This window comes from Squalius cephalus (assembly GCF_949319135.1).
Source record: "Squalius cephalus genome assembly, chromosome: 3".
Taxonomy (NCBI): domain Eukaryota; kingdom Metazoa; phylum Chordata; class Actinopteri; order Cypriniformes; family Leuciscidae; genus Squalius; species Squalius cephalus.
In genome coordinates, this window is record NC_137124.1 from 6,782,649 (window position 1) to 6,803,962 (window position 21,314).

Sequence of the window (21,314 nt, forward strand, 5' to 3'; positions counted from 1 at the left end):
TTGAAAGCTAATTTTGAGTTTTAAAAGATTCATGAAGTGTGTTGTTTGCTCATTTCACAGAGAGACCCAAACCTGTAGTGAAGGTGAAGCCTGATGTTCATGTGTTCAGAGGAGAGAGAGTCACTCTCACATGTGACATACAGGAGACAGGAGTCTGGAGGTACAGCTGGTATAAAGATCAAGATAACAGCAGAAGAACAGACCAGATCTATAACAGCGCAGGACAAGACCAGATCTATATAATCACATCTGTGGATCTGTCTCATGCTGGTCTGTACAGCTGTAGAGGAACTCAGACTGAAACCCCACAGTACTCAGAGATCAGTGATGGAGTTACACTGACAGTATCAGGTGAGTGTGTTCATCATTTCATCACTTCACTTTAACCTGAAGACATTGAGAATATCACCAAGTAAATCTGAGCTTACTTTCTATACAGTGACAGGGTGATTAGGATCACAGATCTTTTCAGAGTTCATTATCTATATCCTCCAGACATGTTCAGTTCTCATGGCCTGAGAGTGTTGTCAGTTTTTCAGACTAAAATACTGTAGTAAAACTGACGCCAGATCAGCATGAGTTCAGAGGAGAGAAAGTCACTCTGACGTGACATAAGGGAGGAGACTTTCAGTGGAGATACAGCTGGTTTAGAGATGGAAATTCATATGAACAGTTCAGTTTCACGGCTGATGTTTCTGATCAGTGTTTGTCTGAGATCTTGACTGTAAGGCGGGTGCCAGTAAGCATAGGCTACCCCGGGAGAAAGCAAAAGGCTCTCCTGAGAATTAACTTTTGAACTCTCTCTTGCATATCGTCACCTTCCTAAAATGATTGGCCAAGCAATTTTTTTCAGGTTTCTCAGAAAACACACACAAAAAAAATCGTTCTTCTTGATGCAGCTGCCATCTTGAAAAGCTTGTAAAATTGCGTAAGTCTCATTGTCTTTTGACTTAGGCAAAATTAAACGGCCTAAGTCACACTCTTGACATTTTACTACAGGGGTAGAATGATCTCTTCAACTGAGGATGTGGGCGATTTTACCAAAGGTGGCCAGCCAGCATCATGAGGAGATGACTTATGCAAGCAAAAAAAAAAAAAAAAAAAAAAAAAAAAAAAAATTTTTGTCAAAAAATAACATTATTTTAGGAAGGTGACGATATGTAACAGAAACATCCGAGATGCAGCACACAGTGCAGCTCACACCTCACTTTTACAGTCTCATCATCTCCCCCTGCTCCCCCTCTTCTCCTCCTCACCTAAAACTCACTAAAAACCTATGCAATGTTAAATGTGTACAATAAGTAATTATACATGTTTGGTATAATTTGAAATGTCTCAGTGCGACTGGTACAAAGGGTCTCATTCCCAAAGAAGTAAAACAAAAGGTAATAAAGCCCTTAAGTGTCACCGGCCCACCGGTGGGCCCAAAATCATTACATATTTAAAACAGTAATATCCTATAATAAACATAAACTAATCTTGACAAACTATATATCATTTGAAAGCTTACAAACTCTAGTTTTCATATTTGGTGAATGATTTCCAAAATAAATTATAATGGAGCTGTAATTTATCAATTTGCAACAAAAATATTTTCATATTCCTAAGGCGTGTTCAGACCTTTATTTTGAAATAGCAATGAACATGAAAAATCATGAAAGAATGGCTGAAACCTCAGTTTGTTTTCATGCCAAGAGTTCAAAAGAAATCATCCATTCAATTATTTTAGAAAAAAAAGATATAAAAATGTTTTTAATAACGCATATGGAAATGAAGGCGCCCTTATATGGGCAGTAATGGAGTCTGGTTGTCACCTAGTGAAAATGTTTGGTACTGCGCCCAAACAAAATCTCACTGAAAGCTCATTTTTTGAGATATCAACCTAAAATTTGAAACACAACTTATTCAGATTTTTGGCTTTGATTTTCTAGCAGTTTTAGAGTCGGCCAGGTTTTAAAAATATATATTTTATATAAAATATGAATAATTAAATTTTTTACATTGTACATTTTCATAAACTCAAACTTCTATAACTTTTTTTTTGTTTCACTTTCTTAATTTATTTCACTTCAACAAAAATCTGCCAAATGTCTTCTTTAAAACAAGACCAATTTTACGTCTATACTCCAAAGCATTCTTTAATTACAACCATTTAAATTCGAAATGTGCATTTTCATGAATATTTAAAAAAAGGGGGGTGACACTTAAAGGGTTAAGAGTTTAGAGATAACTTGCACACAGAGGAGGGTGTGTCTTCCAGGCAAACGGCATCCGGCTCTCAAAAGGTATAAACTCTGAATGCAAATTCCCATTGTTAGCAAATGTTTCCATGTGAAAGAAGTTTCTGTCTTGGTCTGGGTATATAATGAATTGCAACAAGAGGCTCGTGGTGATTTGTGTTCCAGAATATATGCAGGCACTCTGCATCATTTTATAATGTCAGGTTGGCATATTCTCTCTTTATTTTAGAGCATTTGGTGTTTTCTATTTATTATCTTTGAACTGATTATGAAATTGGCATGATACATTTACCTGACATAATAAAGTGTGACATTTTATTTTATTCCAAAATTTTATTCTGAAATTGTTTTCCCAAGTAGATCAAACGGATTTGTATGTTACTACAAGTTTTGCGCCATATTAGTGATGACTAATATTTGGCATTAATTCAAGTGTGAGTGTTTTGCAAAGACAAGAAGTGGATTTTTGTTTAGGTAAAAGTGCTGCTTGACCAACCTAAATCTGGGTGTGTCTTACCTCGGTTTTAATTTAGATTAGTGTAGTGTACATGGGGAAACCACTGCATGGCCAATCCAAAGCTATTATAAGACAAGTAAAGTTGGTTTACTTATATCTGTAGTAGTGGCCATACCTGTACTGAAGTAAACGTTACTTTAATTTCAAGTGTATGCAATCACGGGGGCTATACTAAAGTATCTTTGATTGTTTAAGCGTGAATGCAACCGATCTCGGGTATACAGTATAGCAATTACCATGTTTAGTGAATGGAGTTGACGAGCTTGTGAACGTGAGACCCATGTTAAACAAGGTGTGAGGACCTCTGAGCAAAATAGCTTCCTAATATAAACGGGTACAATATAAGTAAAGAGTTAAATAGAATAATCAAATGTATTGCTAAACTATTATATAATTGACCAATAACCAATTGGCAGTCTGAGGTCTTGCAGAGACCTTCACCCGTTATCGGAAACCGGCTTTGGGACGAACTAGACGGGCTTAAATGATGGAGCCGAGGCCTCAGAATGTATGAGAAAACGTCTCAGGTTACCTATGTTCCCTGAGAACAGGGAACGAGACACTGCATCGATGGACGCTATTGGGGAATGCAATGATCATTTGTCCAAGTCAGTGTGTTTTGTCTCTCTTCTCAGATTTACCCACATCTGCAGTGACTGTGACACCAGACAGTCCTGTATTCACTGGAGAAACAGTCAATCTGAAGTGTGTGATAAAGTCTGATCACAGTGACTGGAGATATGAGTGGTATAAAGACAGTGTAATATTACAGACGTCTGATGATCGTTACACTGTAAACAGAGACACTCTCACTATCAGAGGAGCTACTGAGTCTGATCAGGGTCAGTACGGGTGTAAAGGACAGAGAGATGGAAGACCAAACTCATCAACATCAAGCTCTGCTGTTTCTCTCTCTGTGAAGGGTGAGTTGAACATCATTGTCCTCTTAAACTCTCTCTACATGATCATGAGAGACTTTTACTCTCATTCACACTGCTGATAAATACAGTTGTCACTCCTCTGTTCCTCCTCTATCTCTGTTTTTGTGTTACAAACTATTTGAAGGAGAAAAACAATGAAACTGAATGCAGAGGTCTGAAATGCATTTTAAAGCTAAAGTGTTTTTAACTTTAAGTGTAATCTTAAAAACACAACACTCATGAAGTTCTTATAAAACAGAAACAAAACAAATAAAGACGTCTGTCTGACGCATGTGAACACAGATCTGAGAAACAGCTAAAAATAGTTCTGTTAATGGCTGCTAATTACACTTCAATTCCATCTGTTCAGTATTTTTTTTTTTAACAAAACATTTTTCTGTATGTAATTACTTTTTTTCTGCTTACACTTTCTGAGAATCTTTGAGTCTTTATACAAATGCAGCCTTGCTTTTCAGACGATTCTGTCATTGACTTGATTATGATTTGCAGTTCATCAAACATTAGATTTAAGATGCGTTTTATCTGACACTCACACCAAAGTTTCAACATTAGCTCACCTGAGTATGAAAATTCTGCCATCATTTAATCTCCCACACCCCTGTGTAGTTTCAAATCTATATATCTTCCCTGAAAAAAAAAAAAAAAAAATAAAAAAAAAATTGATATATATATATATATATATATATATATATATATATATATATATATATATATATATATATTTAGTAATGTGCTGATCGCTATTATAATGAATGAATATTATAAGACTTCAAAAAGGACACAAAAGCACCATAACTGTATCATAAAATGAATCCTATGATTTCATATGAATGAAGTAAAATGACTAAGAAGCGTATTTTAGTCTCCATCATCCTGATCATTTCAGTCAGTCTTGCTAACCAGCATGAAGCTGTTGATCACGAGTAACATACTCGGTTACTATCATAACCTTGGTTCCCTGAGAGTTAGGGAACGAGTATTGCGTATAGCTATATGCAGTGGGAAACTCCTTTTCCTCTAAAATTCTGAAGCCTAAAATGTAAAACGCATTTGCAGCTGCACAGCTAGCACAGTGAGTATCTGGCTCACTCATTGTCTGTGCTGCGGCAACTGCACATCCAATGGCACGGGCACGCCCCCTTGGGCTTGGCCTTAGCCAATATTAGTCCCCAAATCCACCATTATAGCAGGTTACATCGACTGAAGTGACATACTTGCCATGTTACTATAGTGCGGCTGGCTACGCAATACTCGTTCCCTAACTCTCAGGGAACCGAGGTGATGATAGTAACCGAGTACGTTCCCTTTCGAGAACGGTCACTTCGTAGCTACACGCAGTGGGGACGCCATGTAAAACACTGCACTAAGTAACTGGTTGTCTACTGCGGCTAGAGATCCCTGAGCTCACAGAAACAAGCCAGAACCCAATATATATTGAAAATTGAGAGTGTCGGCAGTTTTTCAGACTAAAATACTGTAAAACTGACGCCAGATCAGCGTGTGTTCAGAGGAGAGAGAGTCACTCTCACATGTGACGTACAGAGAGGAGACATTCAGTGGAGATACAGCTGGTTTAGAGATGGAAACAATCATATGAACAGTTCAGTTTCACGGTTTATGTTTCTGATCAGTGTTTGTCTGAGATCGTGACGGAGCCGAAGCCTCAAAACACACAAGAAAACGTCTCAGGTTACGACTGTAACCTATGTTCCCTGAGAACAGGGAAAGAGACACTGCATCGACTGGCCCTATTGGGGAACGCAATAATAATTTGTCCTAGTCAGTGAGTTTTGTCTCTCTTCTCAGATTTACCCACATCTACAGTGACTGTGACACCAGTCAGTCCTGTATTCACTGGAGAAACAGTCAATCTGAAGTGTGTGATAAACTCTTACAGTAACTGGAGATATGAGTGGTATAAAGACAGTGTAATATTACAGACGTCTAATCGTTACACTGTAAACAGAGACACTCTCACTATCAGAGGAGCTACTGAGTCTGATCAGGGTCAGTACTGGTGTAAAGGACAGAGAGATGGAAGACCAAACTCATCAACATCAAGCTCTGCTGTTTCTCTCTCTGTGAAGGGTGAGTTCAACATCATTGTCCTCCTAAACTCTCTACATGATCATGATCACATAACCAATCGAGAGACTTTTACTCTCATTCACACTGCTGATAAATACAGTTGAAGAAAACAATTAAACTGAATGCAGAGGTCTGAAAATGCATTTTAAAGCTAAAGTGTTTGAAATATATTGCCCAACAATGCCCCCTGGAGGTATATTTATGTACGTGACTTTGTTGGGGCTTGTCTGAACTAGTATAAGAGGGCAGTTCATATACATAGGTTGAGAGACAGACTTGCTTTCTTCTTACACATAGCTGATGCATGTTTGTTGTTCCCGTGAGCGATTGATTAAGTAAGTTATCTGTTTTACATATGCTGTTCGAACTTCAATATTCTGTGTATTAATTTACTGTCATCTGTGCAGTGTACTAGTTCAAATAGTAATTTGATTAATTATATTTCTGTGTGAATTGCATGCTATGTCTATGTAAAGTTAAAAAAGGACACAAAAGCACCATAACTATCATAAAATGAATCGTTTCGGTTACTAACGTAACCTCTGTTCTCTCTAGAAGAGGGAACGAGTATTGCGTAGTTACTACGCTACGGGAAAGCCTTTCTTTCTCGAGATACTGAAGCCAAAAATTATCCTTAATTTTTATAATCTTGTCAACGCAGTGCGGCAGCCTGCAGACCTAGGGCAGGCTTACTAGCGTGCCCATTGGCTGCCCTGCGGCAACTGCAGCAGCCTACCGCTGAGCCCTTGGCGTGACGTCACGACCAATGAGCGCGCTTGGCGCGCTTAATGCATCACAGCCCGCGAAAAGGGGTGTGGCTTAGCGTATAAAAGCGGGGCTCGGAGGCTGCTTCTCTGGTTTCTGTCGCATGAAGCGAATGAGCTCGTGGCGCGAGCACGGCGGGCTACGCAATACTCGTTCCCTCTTCTAGAGAGAACAGAGGTTACGTTAGTAACCGAAACGTTCTCTTACGAGAGGTTCTCTCGTATTGCGTAGTTACTACGCTACGGGAACACCCTTGTCAACGCCGAGTCCGAGGGAGAGCCCGGGGAACGTGATAGCAGAGAGCCGGGCGGCCCACAGAGGGCTAGCGCCGTACATAAGCACACACTAGGGGGTTAGGAGCGGCACGGCCGGTCCGAACTGACAATTCCCTGTATAGTGCAGCTCAACCAGTAGAGCTAAATCACACAACGTAGCCCGCGCACAGATAGTGGGCTGGCATACGCGAGACTTAGACTGATAACACTTTCGCCTGCAAGGCGGGAACATCCAGGTTGTAAAACCTAACAAATGTGGAGGGGGAGGCCCAGCCTGCCGCTGCACAAATGTCATGAATGGGAATCCCGCTGGACCACGCCCACGACGAGGCCATGCCTCTGGTGGAGTGAGCTTGAATGCCCAATGGGCACTGCAGGTCTTTAGACGCATAAGCAGCAGCAATAGCGTCCACTATCCATCTGGACAGGCTGTGTTTCGAGGCGGCGAGACCCTTGGTGCGCCCGTCAAACGAAACAAAGAGCTGTTCCACCACTCGTTTGACTGAAGACAGTGCTATCAGAAAAACGGTTTTGAGCGTGAGGTATTTCATATCCACAGTTTCCAAGGGTTCGAAGGGATGCGCTTTCAGGGCCTCCAAGACCAGTGAAAGATCCCACATAGGAACCGAGGGGGGTCGCGGGGGTTCATCCTCCTGGCTCCTCTAAGGAAGCGGATGACGAACTCGTTCCTTCCTAATGCGCGGCCCAGCTCTGAAACAGAGAGCGCTGAAATGGCCGTGACATAGACTTTGAGCGTGGAGGGGGACCTGCCCGCGTCCAGTAACTCTTGAAGGAAACACAGTACTCGCGATACCCCACATGTCTGTGGATCGAGCCCCTTAGCAGTGCACCATCTGTTAAACACTGACCATTTCGACATGTAGAGCCGCCTCGTAGAGGGGGCTCTAGATTGTATGATCGTGTTCATGACCCCGTCTGGCAGATCAGCGTGTAATCGTTGAGGCTCCACGCATGCAGAGACAGCGCTCTGGATGGGGATGCCATATCGAGCCGCGGGCTTGAGAGAGAAGGTCTCTCTTCACCGGTATCGGCCAGGGGGCTGAGTCTGCCAGCTGTATTAGATCCGGGAACCAAGCTTGGTTCTCCCAGTATGGGGCTAAGAGGAGCACTGTGTGGCGCGCTTCCCTGATTCTCTTGATGACCTGAGGCAGCAGAGAGACCGGGGGAAAAGCATACAGCGGGCCGCTGGGCCAGGTCTGGGCCAGCGCGTCCTCGTTCTTCGAGAAGAACTCTGGGCAATGAGCGTTGTCTTTTGACGCAAAAAGGTCGACTTTCGCTTTGCCGAAACGGCGCCACAGTGACTGGACTGTTTGGGGGTGTAGAGACCACTCCCCAGGGGGAACGTTGTCCCTGGACAGTCTGTCGGGGCCCTCGTTCAGGTGGCCAGGCACATGCGCGGCTCTCAGCGAGCGCAGAGAGTGCTGAGCCCACACGAGGAGGCGTTCCGCCAGGGTGCAGAGCGTCTTTGATCTGACACCGCCCTGGCGATTCACATAGGCCACTACCGATGTATTGTCCGTGCGGACTAGAACATGGTGACCGTGGAGGAATGGGAGGAAGTGTTTGAGCGCTTTCTCGACCGCGAGCATCTCTAGACAGTTTATGTGTAGGAGATTCTCCTGGTCTGACCAGCGGCCATAGACCGGTCTGCCTTCGAAGAGCGCTCCCCAACCTAGGTTGGAAGCGTCTGTCGAGACAACTTTCCGGTGTGAAATCACTCCCATAGTCACTCCTGTGTGATACCATTCGGCTGCCAGCCAGGGCTGCAGGGCTGAAATGCAGCTCTGATACACTCTGACTCGCAAGCCGCCGGCCGCCCAGGCTCGGTGGGGCACGCGCGCTTTCAGCCAGCATTGAAGCGGGCGCATGCGCAGTAAGCCCAGCTGGAGCGCTGCTGCAGCTGAGGCAATATGCCCCAGGATACGCTGGAATGTCCTCAGCGGAACCCGGCTGCCTATTTGGAGGGATGCGGCGAGGAGGCGGATGCGGCGCGCGCGCTGCTCCGACAGTCTGGCCGTCATAGCCACCGAGTCCAGTTCTATTCCAAGAAGGAAATTGACTGACGGGGCGATAGCGAGCTCTTGGTCCAGTGACCGAGAGACCCAGATCCTCCAGATGGCTGAGAAGCGCTGTTCTGTGAGACACAAGTTCCGTCTCTGACAGCGCTAGAATAAGCCAATCGTCCAGATAATTCAGTATTCGCATTCCCTGTTTTCTCAGGGGAGCGAGAGCCGTGTCCATGCATTTCGTAATGTACGGGGTGCCAAAGACAGGCCGAAGGGCAGGATTGTGTACTGATATACTCGACCGTTGAAGGCGAATCTCAAGAATGGCCTGTGACGGGGAGTTATCTGGATCTGAAAATATGCGTCTTTTAGATCGAGAGAGATAAACCAGTCTCCTGGGCGAATCTGCGCGAGGATTTTTCTGGTTGTGATCATTTTGAACGGCCGTCTCATGAGGGCTTTGTTCAGATGTCTCAGATCTAAAATAGGTCTTAACGCTCCGTCCTTCTTGGGTACGAGGAAGTAGCGGCTGTAAAAGCTCGACTCGCTCAGAGAAGGATGAACCTGTTCTATAGCCCTTTTGCGCAGCAGCTTCGCTATTTCGGCTTGAAGCAGGTGCGCAGCTTCTGAACTCACTTTCGTCTCCGTCTGTGCTAGAAAGCGCGGAGGGCGACGAGCGAATTGAAGCGCATAGCCGTGTTTTATAGTACTCAGCACCCATTCTGACGCGCCCTGAATAGCTTCCCATGCTTCCGCATGCATAGCTAGGGGTCGAATGGTCTCTGGGTTCAGATCGCCGCGCTGCGCGGGATTGGGGAACCTGTATCAGAGAGGATGGAGCGGCGTGCGCGCCGCTGGTGCTCGAACACGGGGGCTGGTAAACAGTATTGGCCGGCTGTACAGCGTTCGGTAGCTCGGTCCCAGAGGATGGAGCGCGATTTGCTGACAAACACCCCTGGCGCGAAAGCGGCGTGGGGATTGTAATGTCTAAAAGTGAGTGCGCGTGCACGTGAGCGGGCGCAGAGTTTACACTTATGACACGGCCAGTGTTTGGGAGCTTAGAGGGTGTGCGACCCGAGGTAACTGAATGGCAGAGCGAGCAGCGGGTAGGTGTGAGCACAAAGTTGTGGGCACATTTACTACACTTAGTACTCGAGCGGCTTGTGTCCGCTTTATGAGAGAGCGCTCTATGCGCGTTACCATGGGGACCATGTTTGTGTGAAGCAGTGAGCACATGGGAGTGGGCACATTTTCTACACTTATGACACCTTCGGCCAGAGCCGGAATGTTTGTGAGCTTTAGAGGATCTGCAACCCGGGGTAACTGTGTGATAGAGCGGGCAGCAGCTAGGTGTGAGCACAGAGTTGTGGGCACATTTACTACACTTAGTACTCAAGCGGCATGTGTCCGCTTTATGAGAGTGCGCTCTGTGAGCGTTACCGGGGAGACCGTGTTCTGTGTGTAGCAGTGAGCACATGGGAGTGGGCACATTTTCTACACTTGTAACACCATCGGCTTTATAGAGCAAATGCTTTGATGGCTCATATGTTTAGACGCTCATAAATACTCAAGCACCATCCTGTGAGATGCGGGTTCGCTTTCTGTATGTAAGAAAGCTGGCCGCGAGCTCGGAGAAGCCAGCAGAAAAAAATATTTTTCTGCCGCCTAGAGCCGGATTTGAACATGGGTCTCCAGTGCAGAAGCGTAATATTCTGCCACTGAGCCACAGGGGCACACATGAGCTTCTAGTTGGTGCGAGCATATGACCGAGCGTCGTGTTTCGGCGTTTGTTTGCAGGCGCGCGTGTATTAAAACAGGCCCGTTTACTGCAGCATTAGTATTTCCAGCCGCCTGAACTTAGAGGGGACTGAGAAATATGTATCCCGTGAGATGCGGGTTTGCTTTCTGTATGTAAGAAAGCTGGCCGCGAGCTCGGAGAAGCAAGCAGAAAAAAGTTTTTCTGCTGCCAGAGCCGGATTTGAACACGAGTCTCTGGTGCGGAAGCCTAATGTTCTGCCACTGAGCCACAGGGGCACACATGAGCTTCCGGTCAGTGCGAGCATATGACCGAGCGTCGTGTTTCGTTTCGGCGTTTGTTTGCAGGCGCGCGTGTATTAAAACAGGCCCGTTTACTGCAGTATTAGTATTTCCAGCCGCCTGAACTTAGAGGGGACTGAGAAATATGTATCCCGTGAGATGCGGGTTTGCTTTCTGTATGTAAGAAAGCTGGCCGCGAGCTCGGAGAAGCAAGCAGAAAAAAGTTTTTCTGCTGCCAGAGCCGGATTCGAACACGGGTCTCTGGTGTGGAAGCCTAATGTTCTGCCACTGAGCCACAGGGGCACACATGAGCTTCTAGTCAGTGCGAGCATATGACCGAGCGTTTGTTTGCAGGCGCGCGTGTATTAAAACAGGCTCGTTTACTGCAGTATTAGTATTTCCAGCCGCCTGAACTTAGAGGGGACTGAGAAATATGCGAGGATTGGAGGAAGTCCGGCCTAAGCGGGACGAAAACACTCTCTCTTCTTCCTTTCGCCGGTGCTCGTGACGTCCGCTCTGATATCCCTTGAGAACGGCGCAGTTGCGCGGCTCGAACAAAGGGAGAGAGAGCGGGAAGATGTCATTATGTGCTGTGACATCGTTTGTTTGCAGGCGTGCGTGTATAACAACAGGCTCGTTTACTGCAATATAGATATTTCTAGTCGCCTGAGCTAGGAGGGGACTGAGAAATGTGTGAGAAACGGAGGTGGCCGGAGAGTGACGCGCGCGACCGAGGCGCGGGGTAGCTTTCTTATAACGTAAAGGAAGCCAGCCCGTGACCGTCTACTTCTGACATCCCTTGTGAGCGGCGCCTTGCGCGGCTCGAACAGAGGGGGAGAGGGCGTGCGTCATCCGGGGGGGGGGTAGCTTCCTTGTAACGTAAAGGAAGCTATAGCCCGTGACTGTCCGTTCTGACATCCCTTGTGAGCGGCGCCGTTTGCGCGGCTTGACAGAGGGGAGTAACCAGCTGGTCTGCTTCATCCCCTGAGGCGACGGCAGTGCGGGCAGAGGCCGGCCGCTGCGCGTCGGTGAAGGGCGGGGGAGAAGGAGAGAGCGAGGCTCGCGGGAGGGGCTCCGGCGAGCGCTCAGCTATAACCACCGGCTCGGGAGGCCTTTGAGAGCGGCGTTTTTTTCTTACGCGGCCCGGAAGAGGCAGCCGGAGAAGGTGGAGGATCGTGAAACATGGCGAGTCGAGCCCGCAGGGTCGACATCGGCAAGTCCTCACACTGTTCGCAGCCGCCCGTGAAGGGCGCGGGCTGCGTGGTCGAAACCCAGGCAGAGAGCGCAGATCACGTGGCGGTCTCCGTCGCTGAGCGCGGCTCTGCACGAGCCACAGGATGAGCGAGGCATTTGCAACAACGCCTCGCGCTCTTTTAGATGCAAAGTGTGTCGCGGGGCGAACACACAAACACATACAACACAGAGCAGTAAAAGGATATATTCGCCGGATAGCGAAGCAGGCAGGGAAAGCTGAAGGCGGCGAAGGCGGCCGGCGTCCTCAGGCTGAGATCCTCGGCGTGCTGGTCGCTTGATTCGACGGTGGCTTCCTCAGAGAGCAGCGATGCGAAGAGCTTCGCTGAAAAGACAGAAATCAGAGAAGCAGCCTCCGAGCCCCGCTTTTATACGCTAAGCCACACCCCTTTTCGCGGGCTGTGACGCATTAAGCGCGCCAAGCGCGCTCATTGGTCGTGACGTCACGCCAAGGGCTCAGCGGTAGGCTGCTGCAGTTGCCGCAGGGCAGCCAATGGGCACGCTAGTAAGCCTGCCCTAGGTCTGCAGGCTGCCGCACTGCGTTGACAAGATTATAAAAATTAAGGATAATTTTTGGCTTCAGTATCTCGAGAAAGAAAGGCTTTCCCGTAGCGTAGTAACTACGCAATACGAGAGAACCTCTCGTAAGAGAACCTATGATTTCATATGAATGAAGTCAAATGACTAAAATATTTTAGGGTGTTGTTTTTACACTTTATGTTTCAGGGGTCTGAGCGCAGTTTGCGTGATTTTTTTGGCAAGGGGTGGTCCCTATTTCATATTATGGTACGGTTCGCTAAAAACACGCAAATCTGAACACAAACCTCTCTGGGATGTGCAAAAAAAAAATAAAAAAAAATAAAAAAAAAATCAAGTGAGCCCAATGTAGGTTGGTCATCAGATGCCTCCGTACAAATTGTCTTCTCTTCATGGCTGCCTTTTCTGGCAGATCTCTTCAAATTATTTCTTCACAACGTATACTGTTTATTACACTTGTTTATTGTCATTTCAACTGCTTCCAAACTGTGAGACGCGAATGAGCGCTTTGCCAGTTTAAAATGTTTTTAGGACTGCACACTGAAACCAGCTGTCACAGCGCATGTACTGAATCATCTTTAGCACCTTATTGCGTTTAGAGTGTAAAAAAAGTGTGGTTTTGTCTTAAGTGGGCCCGGGGAAACATCGTGTATGCCTATTTAAAATAGCCTACTTTTAAAGAGGTTTTATTAACAAAGTTCGGGAGGAGCACGTTCAGTTAAAGGGTTAGTTCACCCAAAAATGAAAATTCTGTCAGTAGCCTAATTACTCACCCTCATGTTGTTCCAACCCCGTAAGACCTTCGTTCATCTTAGGAACACAAATTAAAGGAGAACTCCGGTCAATCGAGTTCACGCGCATAGGTTTAGTTACCTATGATCACGCGCGTGAACTCGGCAATCGACTACTTTGGACTTCAACCGAAAACAGGATGTAAATACAGGTATTTGCGCTGGCTTAAATAACATCATTTTTATCCATTTCTATCACATCTACTGCAGTCAGATTCACTCGTGTTCACTCTGAAGGAATCACTCACATGACCTGTGCACTTGTAATGACACATCAAGGATGTTAAGAGGCTAAAAGCAGGTTTAAATATTGCCCCATTGAAGTCAACAGGGTGCAAATTTTAAAAAGAGGATAACACGGGATAGGCAACACCGATTTTTGTCGTTGTTCTCTGTATTGACAGCACTCCAAATTGACAAAAAAAAATTAGATAAATGTTCAAATTGACCGGAGTTCTCCTTTAAGATATTTTTTATTAAATCTGAGAGCCGATCACTCCTCCATAGGCTTCTAAGTGATTGAAACTTGCTGGCCCAGAAAAGTTATTAAAGAGGTCGTTAATGTAGTCCAAGTGACTACAGTGGCTCAATCTTAAGATTATCAAGCGATGAGAATACTTTTTGTGCGAAAAAAAAAAAAAACAAAAAAAAAACAACTTTATTCCAATATTCATTTCCAGATATTGAAGGCCATAGCGTCGTCAGCCATCAAACACTGAACTGGACTAGATCCAAAAAGCAACAGTATGAACTAAAAAGTCTATGCTTGCAAATATAATGGCTGAATACATTTATTTGTTTATGTTTAGCCTTTTTCCTTCAGCATTTGTTGTATGGTGATATTTATTATATATTTTTTTAAATTTTTTTTTTTTTTTTTTTAAAGATGAGATCATCCTCTTACTTATCTGTAAACGTACCTGTAGTTTTGCATAACCTTCTTAATACTCTGAACTAACTAATATTCCCTGATCTTACCTGAGATTGTCTTTAACATTTATTCTTTGAAAGTGCTGGAATTTTCTGTTTGGTGTCACTAGTGGGAGCAGAAAAGACAAACACCCCTTTAAATCAAAATAAAATACATAGTTTACTGTTTAAAAAAAAAGAATGATAAAAACAGAAGAATACTGAAAGATGTGAGCAATAACACTATAAATGAGCTCAACACTGCATCACTGTTCACTTCCAGATAAACCACAGCCGATTCTGACTGTAACGCCCCAGAGTTCAGTGTTCACTGGAGACACAGTTACTCTCAGCTGTGACGTGGGAAGCTCAACTGGATGGACGTTTCTCTGGTGGAAAGACTCAAACCGTGAATCCAGTGATTATGCAGGAACTAAAACAATCAGTTCTGTGAGAGTCTCTGATGGAGGAACATACAAGTGTAGAGCACAGCGAGGAGAATACTACACACAGTACAGTGATGCAATAAAGATAACAGTGAGAGGTGCTCTTTTACTCTTTTTTTTTTTTTCAGTGAAATCTAATTTAGAGTTTTAAAAGATTCAAACATAAAGTGTGTGTTTGCTCTTTTCACAGAGAGACCCAAACCTGTAGTGAAGGTGAAGCCTGATGTTCGTGTGTTCAGAGGAGAGAGAGTCACTCTCACATGTGACATACAGGAGACAGGAGTCTGGAGGTACAGCTGGTATAAAGATCAAGATAACAGCAGAAGAACAGACCAGATCTATAACAGCGCAGGACAAGACCAGATCTATATAATCACATCTGTGGATCGGTCTCATGCTGGTCTGTACAGATGTAGAGGAACTCTGACTGAAACCCAACAGAACTCAGAGATCAGTGATGGAGTTACACTGACAGTATCAGGTGAGTGTGTTCATCATTTCATCACATCACTTTAACCCGAAGACACTGAGAAGAAAACCAAGTAAATATGAGCGTACTTCCTATATACAGTGACAGGGTGATGAGGATCACAGATCTTTTCAGAGTTCATTATCTAAATCTTCCAGACATGTTCAGTTCATTCATGAGCTTCTGCTCTTCAGATTATCTGTGATGAATGAAACCGTCAGTGTCGCAAACAAGCCTTGAGACTTGATCATTTCTCCTCAGTCAGACCGAGGTCAGGATAGAAATGATGTTACAGTAACTTACAGAGCCTCAGTTTATCTGTTCTCATGGCCTGAGAGTGTCGGCAGTTTTTCAGACTAAAATACTGTAGTAAAACTGATGTCAGATCAGCGTGTGTTCAGAGGAGAGAGAGCCACTCTCACATGTGATGTACAGAGAGGAGGAAACATTCAGTGGAGATACAGCTGGTTTGGAGATGGGAACATTCATATGAACAGTTCAGTTTCACGGCTGATGTTTCTGATCAGTGTTTGTCTGAGATCGTGACTGTAAGGCGGGTGCCAGTAAATCTGGGCTACCCTGCGAGAAAGCAAAAGGCTCTCATGAGAATTAACATTTGAACTCTGTCTTGCATATGTAACAGCAACATCCAAGATGCTCTTCTCCTCCTCACCTAAAACTCACTAAAAACCTATGCAAAGTTAAATTTGTACAATAAGTAATTATACATGTTTGGTATCATTTGGTGTGTGTGTGTGTGTGTGTGTGTGTGTGTGTGTGTGTGTGTGTGTGTGTGTGTTTTCTACAAGGAACAGAAATAGTGTTTTAGTTTACAATAAACAAAAATTGAATTCACAGGAAATAAAGTAATTTAAACAATCCATGAGGCCATCTACTCATACTATATAATCTCAAATACACATCTAAATGACTAAAGAACATGCCTAAGCAGGGAATACAGCAAGCATAAAAATAAACACACTTAGGACAAACTTAAGAAATACAGAATAATATTTAAGTGTCAAACAAAGGCACTTACATGGTCAAATACGCACACGCAGGAAAAAACAAAGGATAAAGAACTAAGGGCGTTTTTCCACTGGGTTCGTTTGCTGCGGTCCGAACCCGAGTGCGCTAGTTCCCAGCGCCCCCCCGCAGCGTTGGTCTGGTTTCACACTCAATTAGTTGTATCGAACCCCGGTGCGTTTGCAGTGATCTTACGTCATCGCAAACGCACACGGAAAACGCATGGAGAATACAACTCGACTGAGCATAGCTGTAATTTGTATGTTTTTTTGGTGCTATTATGCACAACATAGTGTCTCGTCAGTGTCCCACAACGTTCCCCTGCCACTCATGGTTGTCGTGTGTGAGGAAACAATGATATCGACAGTGATACGCATGCGCGGGATACTATACTTCCTGAACAAGCGCGCACCCGAGTCCGTGTTGCTTGCACATTAACGCGAACCGCGCCACGGTTTGGGAGCAACCGAGCTCAGACCACCTCCTCCAGGTAGTCTCGGGTTCGGTACTCTAGTGCGCACCCGGGTCCGATGACAGCGTTCACATTAGCGATTTTTCATGCGAACCATGCCCCGGTCCGCACTAAACTGCCAGTGTGAAAGCGCCCTAAGTCCTCTGCACTGTGCATCCATGTGCACCAGAGGGAAGGTGCTGTGGGCACAGGTGCAGTTAATAAAGCCTGATAGTGTCCTTATTGGCTTGAGATTAGGTGGGTGGAGCTAGAAGTTAATAGGAAAATTAACAAGCTAAGAGGGGCTTTGCACCTTGAAGCTTAGGGACACACAACTTCTCAACACTTGACATAAACTTATTATTATCCTATTACCATCATCAGTAGTTCAGTAGACTATGCAGTAGCCTAATATTTGTATGAAATCGTGAAACATTACCTGGTCAATATCTTCGGAGTCTATCTGTGTCTGTTCCATGCTCGACGCTTCTAGCCTACCGAACAGGTACCGGTGTACAGGGTGGGGGTAGGTATTTACGACAGTGCAAGTATTCCACAGCGACTCTAGGGGTCGCTGTTTGACAAAAACACAATTTCTACATAGTGTGCCTTTAAAGTGAAAGCAGCCTAATATAAGAATCAGTAGAGTATACGTTTTATTCATACAATGAAGAATATGCGGTTTTATTTTTTCATTTGATTATTCAATTTCATACTTGAACGCTGCTTTTAGGTAGCCTGGATGCCAGCCGAACTTAGCCCCGCCCACAGAATTTTTAGGTCGGGAAGTTCGGTCTAGACTTGATCCGTTGTTGAGACATTATTTCCGAACAAAAGCTGTTTGGACCAATCAAATTGTCAGGGCGGGCTTTATACGATGATGGACAGATGATCAACAGTAACGTAATCATCCACGTCACCAAAGAGCGCTTGGGTTGAATTCATTCACAACAAAGATGACTGCCGCTGGAGAATTGAGATTTCACGAGTTCACACTTACAAATAACTTAAGTCAATTAGAATAAATGCATATTTGGTGTGATGTCCGAGGAGAGGCTCCGGGCTCAGTATTCGGCCTGAACCCAAAGTAGCCTACTCCCCCCATATTCCTGGCTGTAGAAGAACAAGCCAAGAGTGAGTGGAGGGATGCTGAAAACTGTCAAGGAATGTTAGGTGAGTTGACAGAGGGAATACGTCTGTTATAGAAGATATCGACAGCGCATTAATTTGAAAAGAGGAACCGAGAACTGCGATCAAGGCATTTGTCGATCGGAAACATGAATGAAAAGCATACGTCACTTACTCCGTTGCTCTGATTGGTTGTAGGTCTATCCAATTGAGTGCAGAGGCATTTTCCTTCCTGGTTCATTGAAACACGCCCCACAATCACAGCCTAATGGAGCAGTATCAGACTCACATTCTGACTAGAATCTGAGTATGACGATGTCAGGCTAGCTTTTAGGCATACCTTTACCTGGAAAATTTAAAGCAGTTTATTTTATTTGCATCTTTCTATTATTGTATTTGTCCTATAGACCTTACGTAGCCCCTCCCCTTTTCAGCACTGCGCTCGTTGTCTTTTGACTCCCGGTCTGTATTTTCCAGGGGGGCAGGGATTTGTATTATTTTGAAGGTACCCCCGGGCGCCGCCATTGGCTAGCAGAACCCCACCTGCAGTTAGCATCCCATTGACTCCCATTCATTTTGGCGTCACTTTGACAGCGAATAACTTCACATCTGAGGCGTTTAAAGACTCCATTTGTCCATTATTTATTTCTAAAGAAACACGAAAATGTATAAAATGCTCCATTACCTTGTATCTTACGTTATGGCCCTGTAGAAGCAGTTTTTGTAAAAGTAGGCTAACGATTGCGTCACAGCCACGCGACTCTCTGTCGCACAGTAGAGAATTACCGTATGGACAGGAGGAGAAGCTCGCGGGCAATCGGGAGGACGTCGAGGCAAAATGACAAAGTAATTAATCAGAACACCTACAAAAAGTTTCTCCTGCTCCAGCTCATGGACAGCTCCTACTCACACTCTCCGTCTCTGCAAGTTTCGGAAGGGAATGATTCAGATTGATCTTGGCACAGCTACTAGAAGACAGACGGTTTGCTCACGTCACATCTACGCCGTCGAGCTCAGTTTGAGTCTGCGCAGTACGCTGGACCCCCAGGAAGTAAGAGTTTCTAATTGGCTTCACTTTGTCTCCGTTGAATCCAATGGGGTCGCTGTGTCCATTTCTTTTACTGTCTATGGTATTTTCACAGCGATTTCGCGTGTTTATCAATGAACGGCTCGTTTTAAAATTTTCCAGGTCGACTGACATTTGTTAAGTCATCTGCTTTAAACATTACAGTCCTCATGATAACTTTCGTTAACTTTACATTAAGTAAATACACTTCAAAAGCTAATTACTCCTGGGCAGCAATGCCATAGAAATATACAAAGCGACCGCAAAAACGGAAGTTAAAAGACAATATTAGATGGCGGTGCCCTTGTTTCTCTGGCGCATAAGGTCTATAGGCTATTGTTTGTTTGTTTGCTTTTTGTATGCTGATATATTACCATTGCCTTCTGCAATAAAACAAAACAAAAGCAATTCAAAAGAAATGTTATTAACAAAGGTGGACGTGTGATATAGTGCAAGAATATGGATGTAGTACTGCAACAAAATTTATTTTTTTGTGTGTGTCAAATATAAACCACTTAGAGTAATGCTCATTTTTTAACAGCATTTGTAGCAATGTTGTTTTACAAAATAATATAATAATTCATAATCCATACAAACAAATATCTTGGTTAATTAGGCACATATGTAAGTGAATGGGATCAAATATTAAAAGGCCATAGCGTCAGCCATCAAACACTGAACTGGACTAGATCCAAAAAGCAAAAACAGTCTGTGCTTGCAAATATAATGGCTGAATATGTTTATTTGTTTATGTTTAGCCTTTTTCCTTCAGCATTTGGTGTATGGTGATATATATCATATTTTATTTTTAATATTAAAAAAAAAAGTTAAAAAGTTGAGATCATCCTCTTACTTATCTGTAAACTTACCCGGGTCTTTTGCATAACCTTCTTAATACTCAGAACTATAACTAATATTCCCTGAACTTACCTGAGATTGTCTTTAACATTTATTCTTTGAAAGTGCTGGAATTTTCTGTTTGGTGTCACTAGTGGGAGCAGAAAAGACAAACGCCCCTTTAAATCAAAATAAAATACATAGTTTACTGTTTAAAAAAAGAATGATAAAACAGAAGAATACTGAAAGATATGAGCAATAACGCTATAAATGAGCTCAACACTGCATCACTGTACACTTCCAGATAAACCGCAGCCGATTCTGACTGTAAAGCCCCAGAGTTCAGTGTTCACTGGAGACACAGTTACTCTCAGCTGTGACGTGGGAAGCTCAACTGGATGGACGTTTCTCTGGAGGAAAGACTCAAACCGTGAATCCAGTGATTATGCAGGAACTAAAATAATCAGATCTGTGAGAGTCTCTGATGGAGGAACATACGAGTGTAGAGCACAGCGAGGAGAATACTACACACAGTTCAGTGATGCAATAAAGATAACAGTGAGAAGTAAGTGCTCTTTTACTCGTTTGCTCTTTTTTTTTTCCAGTGAAAGCTAATTTTGAGTTTTAAAAGATTCAAACACGAAGTGTGTTGTTTGCTCATTTCACAGAGAGACCCAAACCTGTAGTGAAGGTGAAGCCTGATGTGCGTGTGTTCAGAGGAGAGAGAGTCACTCTCACATGTGTCATACAGGAGACAGGAGTCTGGAGGTACAGCTGGTATAAAGACACAAGACAAGAAAACAGAGCAAGAAAAGACCATATAATCTCATCTGTGGATCCGTCTCATGCTGGTCTGTACAGATGTAGAGGAACTCTGACTGAAACCACACAGAACTCAGAGATCAGTGATGGAGTTACACTGACAGTATCAGGTGAGTGTGTTCTTAATTTCATCCCCATACACAAAATAAATATATTTGAAATATATTTTCAGAGTATATTTTGGAATATATGCAAATATTTGAAATTGGGCCAATAAATATATTTCACACTTAACATCATATATTTTTGTTATATTTCAGAATATATTTCAATGTATTTGGAATATATGCCACATATATTTTTGACACTTTTGGGGACCCATACAGAAAAAATACATTGAAATATATTCTGAAATATAACAAAAATATATGATGTTAAGTGTGAAATATATTTATTGGGCCAATTTCAATATTTGCATATATTCCAAAATATACTCTGAAAATATATTTCAAATATATTTATTTTGTGTATGGACACATCACTTTAACCTGAAGACACTGAGAAGAAAACCAAGTAAATCTGAGCGTACTTTCAGTGACAGGTTGATTAGGATCACAGATCTTTTCAGAGTTCATTATCTATATTCTCCAGCAGGGCTGGACTGGGACAGAAAATCGGCCCTGGCATTTTGGCCCAGACTGGCCCACTACATGTGATCATAAACACCACCCATCTTTGCACGCCTTTGAAT

At 43.9% G+C, this 21,314-nt stretch overlaps 1 protein-coding gene across 1 annotated transcript in view; it reads left to right on the forward strand.

The window, feature by feature from the left end:
- The window catches only part of LOC307156321 (immunoglobulin superfamily member 1-like), a gene marked incomplete at its 5' end in the record, with an annotated part of 516,462 nt that overhangs the window by 7,040 nt on the left and 488,108 nt on the right, over positions 1 to 21,314 (forward strand). Inside the window, 7 exons of the mRNA XM_079867612.1 lie at positions 61 to 351; positions 3,393 to 3,680; positions 5,505 to 5,786; positions 14,662 to 14,922; positions 15,015 to 15,305; positions 20,106 to 20,366; positions 20,470 to 20,733. Of these exons, the coding sequence (XP_079723738.1) occupies positions 61 to 351; positions 3,393 to 3,680; positions 5,505 to 5,786; positions 14,662 to 14,922; positions 15,015 to 15,305; positions 20,106 to 20,366; positions 20,470 to 20,733 (1,938 nt within the window). The remainder of the gene's footprint in view (positions 1 to 60; positions 352 to 3,392; positions 3,681 to 5,504; positions 5,787 to 14,661; positions 14,923 to 15,014; positions 15,306 to 20,105; positions 20,367 to 20,469; positions 20,734 to 21,314) is intronic.